Raw genomic sequence first — 15843 nt, 5'->3', positions numbered from 1 at the left:
TACCCGTGCTTCGCAACAGGAAGAGAACGCTTAAGAGAATAATTATTATTCCATAGGCCTGTTGTATGTAGATAAACTTTTATTAATCCACTAAAAATATTAACTTAAATTATTAACTGGCTACTTTTGCTTCCCAGACATCATTTTTGGAAAATTAGCCATACAAATTCAATAGGTTTTTATAAACATTTTGGAGAAAAGAATGTCAATAAGTTGATGAATTATGCACTTAAAAAATAAAACTTCTTATTCACACACTATCAAAAATTAACTAGCGGCTAGACCATGCCCACCAAATCTGTTCGGGAGCGAAACTTCTACCCTCCCTCCAGCTAAATTTTTATTCCAATTAGTTTTGCCAACAGTGTCATTTGGAGGCTTCTGATTGACTATAATGAAGGTTTACTAATTGAAAAATTAGTTTTGTTCAAAAAATAAAATTATAAATGCCTCAAATTCAATTTTATAATTTTTTTTATTAAGAAATTAAACAGTCATAACCTAACCAAACCAACCAAATGTGCTAATAATGAAAAAAATCCAATAAAGGTTTATTAATCGAAAAAATAGTTCTGTTCATAAAATAAAATTATAAATGCCTCAAATTCAATTTTTTAATTATAAAATTAAACTGTCATAACCTAACCAAACTAACCAGACTTGCTGATCATGAAAAATTGAATTAAGGTTTAATCGAAAAAATGGTTCTGTTCATAAAATAAAAATATAAATGGTTCAAATTCAATTTTATAATGTTTTAATTATAAAATTAAACTGTCATAACCTAACCAAACTTGCTGATAATGAAAAAATCAGAGACAAAAAAAATTGTGCCGCGGGTGAGATTCGAACCGGGCTCTTTCAGTTCATCAGCCTGACACTTTATCCACTATACCACCGGGGCCGATGGCGTCATGTCGTATCGTTGTGGTAATGGTGTTCCTTCAGCCAATCAGAAGCCTCCAAATAACAGCTGGGCTGGAGGGAGTGTAGAAGTTTCGCTCGCGAACAGATTAGGTGGGCAGGGACTAGCCGCTAGTCAAAAATTATTCATTAAATTCAAAACATAAACATAATTGTAATAAATCCTACTTTGACAGTTCTAATTTTGTATCACAGCTGCTTGGTTGAAATTAGCAACTGTTGTAATAAATTTAGACAATTAATAGTGCTGCACCCTGTTGGTACATTTTTTAACCTTTTAATGATATTGATCATCACAGAATCAAATTGTTAAGTTGAGACAGCTGTTAAGATTCTTTAATTTCATTTAATTATGATTACTCATAAGGTTAACATGGGAAACTTAAGAGCCACTGGTGCGGAGCCCTTTTGATGGATCTGCACCAAACTTCACACAAACCATCCTTGAATAATGCTTAATAATGCCTGAAAGTTTCATTACATTCTGTCTAGTGGTTTCGGAGTCCATAACGTTCAAATATAGGTATATATTTATACAAACTTCCTCTTTTATAAATATAGATTTATATATCTGTCCGTTAGCGCGATAACTCGAGCAAAAATCATCCGATTTTGATGAAATTTGGTGCAATCGTGTAAACTTAGGTTTATTCGAACGAGTTCGCGAACCAGCATGATCGGACTATGGGAACAGGGGTTTATGGGGCAAAAATTGGGTTTTCCCATTTTTGAACCTAAAAACTTAAAATTTAGCATTTTCTTTCTAAACCATTCTGTGGAGCTTAAAAAAACAAATAATTTAGTGTATTGAAGCGTTATTATGCGCCTAATGGTTATGGAAAAAATTCCAAAAAACAGTAAATTTAAAATTCCCATGTTATTCTTATGGAGAATAAGTAAACTGTTGTACTTTGCTTGTTTATGATCATATTTTGATCAAATTTGGAAAATGCCTTCATTTCATACTAAACTATTAACATTTTACAAAAAAGCACCTTTTTACCCTCCCTGTTGCAGCAAGTCTAAGTACTCGTTAAACTAATGATTTAAATAGGGAATACAATTTGTATTTTTAAGGAGACATTTTAGTGTAAATCCAAACAGGCAAATGGAAATTTGCTTAGTCTGCAGGTTTGCTGCGGCGGGGGTATTATTGTTTTTACATAGTTTCTAAATTGTATTTCATGCTTCTGTTAATTTTTTTTTTAACTTGTGCTAAAATTGAATTGGTGTTTAATAAGACGCTGCAAACTTCGTTCAAAATATCATCGGTTTGTCGTGACACAAGAAATAACAGTGATATGTCAGGTCAGATTAATAATCCGAACAAAGATGTTTTTATAACAGACTTGGTTTGCAAACAAAAATTTTCTCCAACAGGCTGCCTGGTCTTGTGCGAGATTTCCCAGCTGGGATGGTGCGAGCACAACACTGTGACATCTTTGTTGGAATTATATATCTGATATATTACTGTTATTTCTTGAGTTTTTATTGTTACCTCGTGAAATGTATTTAAACTATCAATAAAATCAGATGATCCATCTCAGATATATTTAAGCTCAAACTCGAGTGTGCATTTTTTCCCTGACAGTAGATTATTATTATTTACATTTATTTGTGTCTAAATGTTATCAAAATCTGATGATTTTAGCGAATTTCCCTATAGGGAAGTAGCTATTACCGTAGGTCTCATGGTAAGACCTAAGCCCGGGACCGATTTACTTTTTCATTTTGATGTCCCCAGAGGCCAAAAACACCATTCGTTCAAATTGTTATATATCTATATATATATATATATATATATATATATATATATATATATATGTCCATCCGCACGATAACTTGGGTAATTTTTGTCCGATTTTGATAAAATTTTGTTTGAAGGTGTAAGGCGGGATAAACTTGAATGAGTTCGCGAACCAGCATGATCGGACTATGGGAACAACGGGGGTTTAAGGGGGGTTTTATGGGGTAAAAATAGGTTTTTCCCCATTTTTGACCCTAAAAACACAAAATTTCACAATTTCTTTTTAAACCATTTTGTAGAGCTTAAAAAACAAATAATTTGGTATATTGAAGCGTTATTATGCGCCTAATTGTTACGGAGAAAATTCAAAAAAATTGTAATTTTAAAATTCCCATGTTACTCTTATGGAGAATAAGTCAACTGTTGTAGTTTGCTTGTTATGAACATATTTTGATCAAATTTGGAAAATACATTAATTTCTTACTAAACCGCAGTACCTTTTAATATTTAACATAAAAATACTTTTTTACCCTCCCTGTTGCAGCAAACCTAGAACTCATTAAACTAATTCTGTTTAAATAGGGAATAAATGTGATATTTTTAAAGAGACATTTTAGTTTAAATCCAATCAGGCAAATGGAAATTCGCTAAGTCTGCAGGTTTGCTGCGGCGGGGGTATTTATTATAAACTTAGCCATTGTAAAAATTATAATTTTTTCAGACCTGCTGGGTATGTGAAGATTTGTGGTACCGGTACAATAATGGATCTTCAAACATAAAAAATCTAATTATTAAAACGTTTTCCAACAGTATTTTTTTTTTTTTTTTTTTTTTTTTTTTGTAGCGACTAAATGTGGAATGTGGGCATTAAACATAGTAAACCTATTAGACATCGAATCTTTCAAGCTGAAATTTCATATAGTTGTTACAGGTTTGCTAGTACAGAGATATTACTACTGTATGCTGATTTAATAATCAAATTGGTGTTTTTTTCTAGGACTGTCGACAGTTTCTAAACAGAGTCAATGGGTATCTTGGAGACCAGCAAAAAGTATTCCCTGTACCTTGCATGATAGTGTCTGCTGATGATAATTTGCTAAGGAAGCCAAATGTAAGTAGGTCCAAAAATGTAAATTGTGAAAAGTAATAATCATGGTATGGTATATCACACTTACAACGGTCAACCAAGTAAAATTTAAGCAAATACACATTAAGTTTTCTTTGGACTTGTAGCAATTAAATGTTGCCTTTGTTACTGTATGACTTGAGGTACATTTTTCAAGCATATACAGTAGGACCTCAATAACTCGAACCTTGATATCTTGATTTGTTTATGATCCCCTTGAAATCCCTATAAATTACCATGTTTACCATGTACATATAAGTGCCTCTTTAAATCAAAGGTTTTAAATATTACACCCAATTAAGTCTAATTTTAACAGTTTTATATGAGTAATACGCAAACCTTTATAACTCAAATTTTCCCGTTATTTAACCTCAACAACTCGAAGTTTACTTTTAAATTGTAGGCTCCCGCTTAACCAATGTTAATGAGACCGGTCGGTTAAAACGGGCAATCCCTAAAAATATAACAAAATGAAGTGCTATTCATTTAGAATTATACAGGATGTCGCACGTAAGGTGTCTCAAATTGATACGGCAAAAATGGCTTAACCTACAAGGATGAAATTAAGTTATATCCCACTAAATTGACCCCAAGGAATAACGTAAAAATATTTTAACTTTTTTCCAATACATGGTGTGCCTAAAACTGAGGGTCAATAGTTCAAATCTTGGATTTTTTAATTGTTAACTTATATAATGTTAAACATTAGTGATGGGCGGATCCAAGGAAATGTCGGTACCGGATCCGGATCCGGATCTTGAAAAATTCAGATCCGGATCTTTGGATCTTCGGATCCGGATCCTGATACACACTGTCATAAGGGCGGGTTAAAAAAACGTAATTAACAGAATGCCAATTTAAATCATACTGTTTAAAATTAAATTGGTAATGTTTTAAGGGTAATATATCTTATATATATAGAGCAATCTCCAGTTGAGCCCATAATCCCTCATTTTTTGGGGACACTAACAAAATCATAAAATGCACTAAGTTTGCTAACTAAAACTGCTACTAAAACTAAGATATTTTTTATCACGAAGCATCGGGTGGGATTGAAATACTAACGGGATATTTTCGAGACAAGATTATAGGCCGTTAGCTTATCATCCAGGTACAAAACTAAAAACTAGAAGTGTGCAGATATCCGAAAAATCGGAGTGGATTCGGTTCGGAAAGATACATGCCATTGCCATATATGTTATTTGCATCAAGAGACAAACACTGAGACATGGCCTTGCCATATAAGTTATTTGCATCAAGAGACAAACACTGAGACATGGCCTTGCCATATATGTTATTTGCATCAAGAGACGAACCCTGAGACATGGCCTTGCCATATAAGTTATTTGCACCAAGAGACAAACACTGAGACATGTCTTTGCCATATAAGTTATTTGCATCAAGAAACAAACACTGAGACATGGCCTTGCCATATAAGTTATTTGCATCTCGAGACAAACACTGAGACATGGCCTTGCCATATAAGTTATTTGCATCAAAAGACAAACACTGAGTCATGGTCTTGCCATATAAGTTATTTGCATCAAGAGACAAACACTGAGACATGGCCTTGCCTTATAAGTTGTTTGCATCAAGAGACAAACACTCGGGGAAAAAACGGTCTTGTACATGGATACAGACAGCTTTGTGTTAGTAAAAAAATCAGGAAAAAATCGGGGGGAAAATCGGTCTCTTACATGGATACAGACAGCTTTATGTTAGTAAACAAATCGGGGTTGTACAGTGATACGGTCTGCTTTGTGTAGGAAAAAAAATTGGGGTTGTACAGTGATACAGACAGCTTTGTGTTAGTAAACAAATCGGGGGAAAATCGGTCTCTTACATGGATACAGACAGCTTTATGTTAGTAAACAAATCGGGGTTGTACAGTGATACAGACAGCTTTATGTTAGTAAACAAATCGGGGTTGTACATACAGTGATACAGATAGCTTTGTGTTAGGAAAAAAATCGGGGAAAAATTTGAAAAAATCGGATCCATCAAAACCGGATCCAGCCCAAGATCCGGAATTTTTTGGATCCGATCCGGTGCCGGTTCTAGCTCGGATCCGGCAGATCCGGTAGTCAGATATCTGGATCCGACCATCACTATTATACCTATTATTATCACTATTATTATCATTTTAAAGGTGTCTAATAGACAAACATTTTGGCGAAAACAGAAATTAAATAGGCATCTTTTTCTGTTTCAAAATTGCAGCAGTTTTTTTTTGGGAAAAATCAATATGTTTTTAATACTATGTATTTCCTATACCAATGCACTTAGCCTTTCTCCGGTTGAATTTCCTTACTCGTTATGAAATTAGCTTTACTGTGATATAATACAAGTAACGGTAGTATAATACAGTAAAGCTAATTTCAAAACAAGTAAAAAGATTCCACCAGAGAAGGTCTAAGTGCATTGGTATAGGAAACCAGAGTATTAAAAACATTTTGATAAAAAAAAACAAAAAAACTGCCGTCATTTTGAATCGTAAAAAGGTAATTAATTTATGTTTTTGCCAAAATGTTTTTTCTATTAAATACCTTTAAAATTATGTATATCTTGACATATGTTTACATTTGAAAAGTCTTGAGATTCGAACTAGTGACTCTCAGTTTTTGGCACAGGAGTATTGGAAAAAAGTTATAACTATTTTTTACGCTATTACTTGGGGTCGATTTAGCGGGAAATAATTTAATTTCATCCTTGTATGTTTAGCCGTTTTTCCGCAATCAATTTGCGACACCTTACGTGGGACACCCTGTACTATCATTATTTTGAAATCGGACTTGCATTCTTGCATTATTTATAGAATTTACTACACTTATCTCCTTTTTTTCGTGTTGATAGAAAAGTCATAAATAACAAAAACCAGTGTTAAGTCAAATACTTTCAGTGGAATAAATTATAGTAGTAAGCAAGAGCCAATAAAAATTCTTATTTTAATAACTTTAGTACTGTAATATTAATTTATGCTTTCCAAATCTATCGTAATACAGTACAGAACTTTTTATCAGAATAAAAGATTCAAGCAACCATTTTGTTACGAGACAGGATCTTTATTTATAGCCTCTCACTGGATGCTCGAGTCACAAAAACTATCTTGACTTTGGAGTCATTAACCCCTTCTCCTGCCCTCCCTACAAGCTGTGTTGTGTGTTTACTCTAGCAATAAGATAATCAGTTATCAAAATCGTAATGCACTTTAGGATTTTATAAATTAGCCGCACAGATAACGTGCTTGTGCTACAAATGATGATGACAAAGTAACTGGCAATATGCAATATTTGTTGGAATTGATACAAAATAACTTTTTATTAGTCACATCCTGTGGAGATAAGTGTATGGTTCCCATCGCCGAGCGTCGGAGTGGGAATGCCGAGATTCCTAGAAAGCGGCGGTTAAAGCGAACTCCTCTCATAAGCAAGATTGGTTCAAACAAACTGTAATATTTTACGATCAAGGGCGGATAATTCCACTATCAGTTAATGCTAGGTGGGTTAAAAGGTAACTCAAAGTTTTGCAAGTTAACTGTATTTTGATTCCTAATTTCTTTCCTTGAATAAAATTTGAACTCTCTTACACTAGCCTCAGATCATTTTATGCTTGTTTTACTCCTATACAGGGTGGGTTTTCCACTGACCGTGCTAACTTCGCCAGTAGGTTCTACTCACTAAAAGGAACAAAAAAGTTCCTATGAACCCATGTCCGATTCTCAAGCGTTTGGCTGTAATAGGGAGTTTTGTGTTTTTCTTATTTTATTAGACTCTTCCCCACAATTTAGGTAATAAAAACATAACCAATTACTCTAGAGAATTATAGTTAAAATCATTGGAAGGAAAATTAAATTTGCTATGAATCAAAGGTTTCATGTAACAATTATACCATTGTTTAGTCCGGTTTATATCAAAAATAAAGTAAAAACTACATTTAATGAATTAATTACGTAAATTTGTATGACCCCATTTTGATACATAAACCTATGCACTCAGCTATGCAATGTTGAAATGCATAGAAAACTTGGCCATTTAATAATCTTTCAAATGATATGCTATTCAATACTATTATTGATAGAAACCAATGAGAAATTACTAATAAACTACAATAAAACACGGTCTACAGATTTTGTTTTTGCAGAGTTTTTACTGTTAATAATAATTACTGTATTACTCCATGTTGTATTATATTGAAATAAGTTGTACTTTATTTTATCTTTTAAATATTTATTAAAATTAACTAAATTCATAAAATGTATAAACTAAAGATATTTTGCATTTTCAAAGATGTAGTTTGTTTGATTCTTAAATGCTGTATAATTAGTTTTTCCTTGTACTTGCTTTAAGTCAGCTGTTATTGATTTGTCATCTATAGCATCTATAACTCAGCTGTTTGAACATACATTGTTGAGTAATTTGTTGTTTTAATTTTGTGTTTTCAAGTTAATTACTGTAAGAGTTTTTCAACATTCATTACAATATGGAACCTTTTACCAATCAAGAGTATGCTGATATACACTTTGTATATGGTTACTGTTCCGGTAATGCGGCGGAAAGCCGTCGTGAGTATAGTAGACGTTTTCCTAACAGACGATTACCTAATGCAAGCACGTTTATTCGTGTCCATCGATGTTTGACCGAAAATGGGAGCTTTCCTAGCAAAAAGCGAACAGTTGGCAATTTTGTGCAGGATGTTGGCTTAGAAGAGGCTGTGTTGGACTGTGTGGAAAGAAATCCGAGGACTAGTACAAGAAATGTTGCCAGTGAATTTAGAGTTAGTCAAAGTTTTGTGTCAAATCTTTTGCGCAAAGAAGGACTGCATCCATACCATTTCACCAGAGTCCAAACTCTAGAGCCAAGGGACCCACCTCAGAGACTGCAGTTTTGTCGATGGATCCTGCAGAATGACCATGGTGATTTTTTGAAATGAATTTTGTGGACCGATGAGTCCTCTTTCACGAAAGATGGCGTGTTTAACTACCACAATGAACATTTTTATGCAATTGAAAACCCACATCTTGCTCGAGAATCACGCAGTCAGTCCCGGTTTAAAATAAATGTGTGGATTGGTTTGATTGGTAACCATCTTGTAGGTCCATACCTGGATCTTCCTCCGTCCCTAAATGGCGCTCAGTACCTCCAATTCCTCCGTGATGACCTTCCAGAGCTTCTTGAAGACTTGCCACTTAATTTGCGCGAGCGAATGATTTTTCAAGCTGATGGTGCTCCGCCACACTTCTGCCGTAATGTACGAGAGTACATAACAAACAACTTTGACACGTGGATTGGAAGAGGAGGGACGGTTCCTTGGCCTCCGCGGTCACCGGACCTTACGCCTGTAGATTTCTATGTCTGGGGATTTCTCAAAGCAGAAGTCTACCGTTCCCCTGTACACGATGCCGAAGAGTTAAGACAGCGGATTGTAAGAGCAGCCAATCATCTTCGGGAAGAAGTAAACTTGAGAGCTTGTGTGAGAGAGATAAGGAAGAGAGGTTGAGCGTGCATTCAAGCTAATGGTGGACATTTTGAAAATTTATTAAAGTAAATTTGTTTACCAGCCTTATCACAAAATGTACATAGACTGTTAATGAAACAATAGACATAAAACATGTTAATTTGTATAAATTATTAGGATAGTAACTTTTTTTAAATTTTTTTGCATACTTTTAATAATAACACCATAGTAAACATTTTGATTTTAAATACTGTTATTTTAGGAGTATTTAATAAGGGTATAGGAGTTTTGTTAGGGTTTTATTAACTTTACATCAAACGATAACTGTTTTATCGTAGGTTGTGGCCATTAATACTGTATTAAACTATTTCACGTTTTGTTTGATTTATTTTAATTACAACATAGCATTTCAAACATATTCAATTACAACAGTTTATGAAGAAGTAGATTTGTTACAAATTATATTAAATGAAAATTAATTTCAACTAGTTGTATTATTATTGAATTCTATTAGCTATTTTAGAAAATATTACATCTGTTAATTCGTTGGTACGAACGCTGTTAAAGCAAAATCTGTTGACCGTGTTTTATTGTAGTTTATTAGTAATTTTTCATTGGTTTCTATCAATAATAGTATTGAATAGCATATCATTTGAAAGATTATTAAATGGCCAAGTTTTCTATGCATTTCAACATTGCATAGCTGTAGGTTTATGTATCAAAATGGGGTCATACAAATTTACGTAATTATAATTAATTAAATGTAGTTTTTACTTTATTTTTTATATAAACCGGACTAAACAATGGTATAATTGTTACATGAAACCTTTGATTCATAGCAAATTTAATACTCTTTCCAATGATTTTAACTATAATTCTCTAGAGTAATTGGTTATGTTTTTATTTCATAAATTGTGGGGAAGAGTCTAATAAAATAAGAAAAACACAAAACTCCATATTACAGCCAAACTCTTGAGAATCGGACATGGGTTCATAGGAACTTTTTTGTTCCTTTTAGTGAGTAGAACCTACTGGCGAAGTTAACACGCTCAGTAGAAACTCACCCTGTATATAGGAAAGTAATCCTTCTTCGCCATACTATACTTATAGGTAACAAATTGAGCTAGGTGATCACTAACATGTTAATTAACCACCGAGACTGTATAATTATTTTCTAATGAGGTGAAAGTGTTGTCCAGATAATTATCCCCTCAAGTAGGCTCATAAACTGTCCTATGCAACCCATACAAGTACTAAAAAAGATTAGAAGGTTTACAGAGTCACTGTCATTACTAAGAAAGTTAATGTTAAACTCACCACATACAAATGACTGTTTTTTTCTGCCGATTGATTTGGCTTTGGCTTAGTAACTTTTCTAAGATGCTAAACAAACATTTCTATTAGGACTACGATATACGGTCACTAGCAATGAATTCTATTTTTAATATTTCAACATTTACTGTTTCACAATCTAAATCAACAGGTAATTTATTCATACTAGTGTACCTGTTGCTCGAAATCGAGCAATTGTCAAGTACCGGTAAAATACAGGAGTTATTAGAAAAACAACAGTCATCTTCTATGAATGCTCAAAATCGAGCAATTGTCAAGTACTGTTATTATATTTTATAGGCGTTATTTAAAACTGCAGTAATAACAGTCATAATTTACAATTTTGATAAGTTTTAAAGACTCAAAGCTTATGTACCTAATTGAAATACTCACTCTATTATATAATAACGTGTTGAAATAATAAAAACTTATTGTAAAAATATTTTATAATTTTTTAGAAGCCGGCCTTATTTTTTTGTGTTTTATACAAATGTTTCCTGACTTATAACTGTTGTTACCAGTTTTAAACATTTCTTGCATGTATTCATTTGATCTGACATTAGGTAAGTTTTCTTTACCACTGTGACAACATGATTTGTATAGTCTTCATGATTTTTTTACTTGCAAAATAAGCTGCATAGCAGATAAAAATTATGGTAAAAATTATTCATCCCTCCAAGTAATTGTGTATCTGGATTCCTTACTGTTAGACCAGGCTTCTCTTATAGTCTTCTCATACATATAAAATTTCCTATTAACCTCCTCCTGTTTTCAATATTTCTTCTTTAAACTCAAGAAATTTTCTGTTCTTCCAACATACTAATTAACTGTTTGGATTGGTCTATAACCTCCTAAATATTACAAATATTAATATTTACTCCCAAGAAGCTGGTGAGTTTCTTTTTATGTATGTAGGCATATAGCTGTTTTTTGTTTTTAAATTTGTTCAATGTAATTCTTATGGAAGACCTGACTTTTTAGCGGTGGGGCACACGGGAGGGACTATGGCTAACATATCTTGTAGTGTCAGCGTTCGCCGCTAGAACCACTGGGTTGGAAAAATTTAAATTAATTTAATAATTTGTAGTTATAAAATTAACTTTTTTAATTATAAAATAAATTTGTAATTATAAAATTAATTTTAAAATTTTTAACTATAAAATTAAACTGTCATAACCTAACCCAACCAACCAAACTTGCTGATAATATAAAAAATATATAAGATAAAAATCAAATGAATGTTTACTTATAACTTTTAATTTTAAATTAATTTTAAAATTTAGTACTATAAAATTAAACTGTCATAACCTAACCTAACCAACCAAACTTGCTGATAATTTAAAAAAGATATAAGATAAAAATCCAATTAAGGTTTACTATTTAAAAAAAAGTTCTCTTCATAAATAAAATTATAAATGCACCAAATTCTAACAAAAGATGTACAGTTAAGAAGTAGTCGCATTCAAAGCAAAATCTTTGACAAAAAGTTAATGTCCCCGGCTGGTTTCGAACTGGATACCTCCTGAATACCGGTCCGAAACGCTATCAACTATGTCACGAACGCCGCTGCAATCACATCGTCTTGTTACTGTAATTGTTTTGCCTCAAGAGAAGACATTAGCCACTAGAGATATGACATCACCACACCTTTAGCCATCGTCCCTCCTGTATGCCCATTCGGACCTTTTAGAGGGTCTCACGCCCTTAAGGTTAGGAACTTTTAAATTCTAAAACCTTAATGCAAAACTACAAATTGGGCCGAATCTTTTGACACCTTAAACATAGAAATTGGTCCACAAATAAGAGAGGAGTAGTGTTCACAAAAAACAGCCCTCACGTATTAATATAAGAGATAATCCATTAATATGATGAGTCATAACGAGAAAAAACTGCTGTGTCCCCATTAATCCTTTAAGATCGGCAATAGCTAATGATATGATGAAGCTCAATAATTGAACATATGTTGATTTCATCATCTTTCAGCCAGTGTTCAGTTACAAAGGGAAAATCTAAATTAATTTCTTGTGCTATAAATTTCAGTGTATTGACTTTATTCACCTTATTGATAAGAGAGTAGAAAACATCAGTTTAATTTTTTTAATTGTATGATTACAGTAAAACCCTGATTATTAAAAATAAGGGGAGTGTGGCGTGAATAAAAATATAGTTCTAGAACAATATATGACATCATAGGTTTGTCTTAACTCTTAATTTTGTAAGTTACCAAATTTAAAGGTGGGTAAAAGTCAGGCAAAATTCACCAAAACACGTTAACGAAGGTGAGGATGAAATAGCTCCTACTGGGCGTCTGCAGGATTTCCTGAGCGCTTCTAGAGCTTTGAGCCTTCGATTAAATTTCAATAAATTGATCAGTCAAAGCCGTGACAACTTCGTATCGACCCCTGGATTTTTCTCAGCTCCTTCTGAGCACTCCGGGGAAGAAATTTGAGTGTGGCTGGTTCTAGGGGTAGGCCTAGCCTGACTTAGGTGAATACTAGTTTATTCCCCCCTAGAATTTTGGGTCACAATTTACCCATTGTCTTTAGATCTCCCTTGCACAGAATTATAGTCGCAGTTAAAATGCATGATCTTTTTCAGGATCCAAATTACAGTGACTTTTGGGTGGACTTCAATCTCGGAGCAAGAAGTATATCATTTTATTATCAACCAAGAAGCTCTGAGAGTTGGGAACTGATGACTGTTCCTGAGGAAAATGTCATGAGGATAGTTACTAAGGACAGGCAAGTGTGGCTTTGCTATAAATACTTATTTATTTATCGAGTTTGCATTTTTCAAGAGCTGCAGACCAAAATATGCATTTAATGTATTCACAAAATTCATTTAGTTTGTGATAATAATAATAATACCATTTTTACATAATTTCAAGAGTATTACAATAGGTACTTATTGATTTCTTAAATAGAAATGCAAAGGACAAAAACAAGCACATTCATTAAACAAAAAGAACATGAATTGACAAACAAGATGATACTAACACAATTTCACTTGAAACAAAATGAGTTGTAACATGTGATTTTCAAATTTATCCTAGTCATACTAAAACTTTAACAAAAGTTGGAAAGATTAATGAAGATGTGCATGTACATTGAATGTTGTTGGCCTGTATATTCATTTACTAACATTTATCTCAGATCAACAACATTCAAACTCCTTTTCCATTACAAGGTTTTAAATAGCAGGAATTTTAAGATTTTTACTTCTAACGTTTATACTATCTTTATTAACTAGTATCTTTGACTATTAATACAACAATCAAGTCCAATAGTCAATGTTAGTATTAAGACTTCCCCTCCTAAGGAACAGTTTCTTGTAAAAGAAGAACATTTTTTGTATCCCTCGATATTCAGAGAGAGAATTTCAAACTGATTCATTTATGCTCAGATAAGGCTATTATCTGGTTTTAATTCTTCCAAGATAACGTATTTATTTAAACGATGATATTTAACGATATTTAAACGTGATGACAGATGTTGTACGTCGTTTTGCTGAAATATTTTTTAAATTAGGAGGTTGAATGTTATTTGGGGGTTGTAAACTATGGAGATCTAATTGAGCCTGAAAGTTTTTTTTTATTATTAATAATACAAATCAAATTTCAATACGATGGCATGCGTAGAATTTGAATTATATCCAGTAAAGACTGTAATTTCCAGGTTTGGAAGGGGTTGCGGGGAAAAAGCTCAAGGGGGAAAATCGGGAACTTTTTGAAAAAACACGTCTTAAGTGGTTCCATTACATATAACAAACTCAGCTTTCCACTATTTACCTACGAAAAAAGGCAGTTTGTGCGTTTATTGGCTGGGCTAGATGCGATGACGCAGCGCAGAAGTGTTCAACTAGCCCGCACGTGCTCTCTTTGCCGACGCCCAGCTCTTCACCCGGTGACCTAGATAGCAAACCAATAATATATTTGTAAACCTTGAAAAACTTACTAAAACTTTTGTTTGAACTATATTAGCGTATTATTTCTATTTAAAAGTATACATAGAGAAAAACAAAATTTTGCACTCTGAAACAAAGCTTTTAACGAAGTTTAAATTTTATATCTCCCTAAGTATTGGTTTTAGAAAAATGTTGTAAATACAAAAGTTGTAGGAAAACTATCCTATTTCTGTAAAAATTATGGTTCAAAAGTTATTGTAAATTATGTTATTTTCCCATAAAAACCCCATAAAATAACGGAAAAATCGGATTTTCCCAAAAATGGCCCGAACGATTTTGATAAAACTTTAGTATTTTATAGTCCTTTAAATTCTGAACAAAATTGTACAAATCCCATTTCCGTATATTTACTCTCACCGCTTACACATGATAAAGGTTGTTGACAAACTTATGGGAGAAAGTATGTGTCAGAATTCTGATACCGTTTATTTAATCATCGGTGCCAATCGAGGCTTCCACTCATTAACGACATTTGAACATGTTTGATCAAGATTCATCTAAACTTGATCATTTTGGTTCAAAGTAGACCAAATTTGATAAAGTTTGGTCAGCATATTATAACAAGAATAATTTCTTGATCAAATGTTGACTTAGTTGACGAACTAACTAGTGTTCAGGATTGATCAAAATTGAAGAATTTGGTCAGAACTTGATCAACTATAACTGATTAACTTTGATAAAAAGTGATCTCCACTCCACCCCTGAGACTGGCACGGGCGGGGGTGAATAGTGTCTAGTCTAGTGTGTGTGTGTGTTCAGTCAAGTTGCCTTAGTTTTTTGGATTAATTTTATATGTCTTTGTCTTTAACAATCCATCTGTAATCCCCATCACATTACCATATGTCAATTTTCATTGTTGCATTCATTCATCGCGAATCACCTCTCAAAACATCACATACTCATTATTTCTCTCATAAATTAAACCTCTTTTATACCAAAACCTCGACTTTTTCCTCTACAATATAATTACACCGCACATTTTTGGTGCTATCGAGCCGCGGATTTTTGGTCTTTTCGAGCCGCGGATTTGCTTTTTGAAAACAAGTTGCTCTGTCCGAGCTTTGTTACGGGGTGAGAATGCAGAAAAGAATAATTCGGTTTTTAAAATCTACTATAAGAAACAGTTAAAACACACTTACCAGGAAACATATAGGCAAAGCTCAATCGTACTTATAGATTATTTAATTGCAGATTTTTTAATGTATTACCATCACTTTATATAGTGTAGACTTGCAACCACAGAGCAAGGTAAAACAATCTCCAATCAATGTAATGTGGTTGAAACTAATATGAACAA

The 15843-nt window shown here is 33.0% G+C and overlaps 1 protein-coding gene across 2 annotated transcripts in view; it reads left to right on the top strand.

The window, feature by feature from the left end:
• The window catches only part of LOC128982789 (synaptonemal complex protein 2-like), a 176197-nt gene that overhangs the window by 94512 nt on the left and 65842 nt on the right, over positions 1-15843 (top strand). For both annotated transcript variants that reach the window (XM_054401792.1, XM_054401791.1), the window contains exons 7-8: positions 3669-3782; positions 13182-13324. In XM_054401792.1, coding sequence (XP_054257767.1) covers positions 3669-3782; positions 13182-13324 — 257 coding nt within the window. The remainder of the gene's footprint in view (positions 1-3668; positions 3783-13181; positions 13325-15843) is intronic.

The sequence above is a fragment of the Macrosteles quadrilineatus genome, unplaced genomic scaffold (assembly GCF_028750875.1).
Source record: "Macrosteles quadrilineatus isolate MER2022 unplaced genomic scaffold, UCM_ALF_1.0 Scaffold_1__1_contigs__length_201487025, whole genome shotgun sequence".
Lineage (NCBI taxonomy): Eukaryota > Metazoa > Arthropoda > Insecta > Hemiptera > Cicadellidae > Macrosteles > Macrosteles quadrilineatus.
Note: the sequence above shows the minus strand (reverse complement) of the source record. Positions and strands in the feature narration are given on the sequence as shown.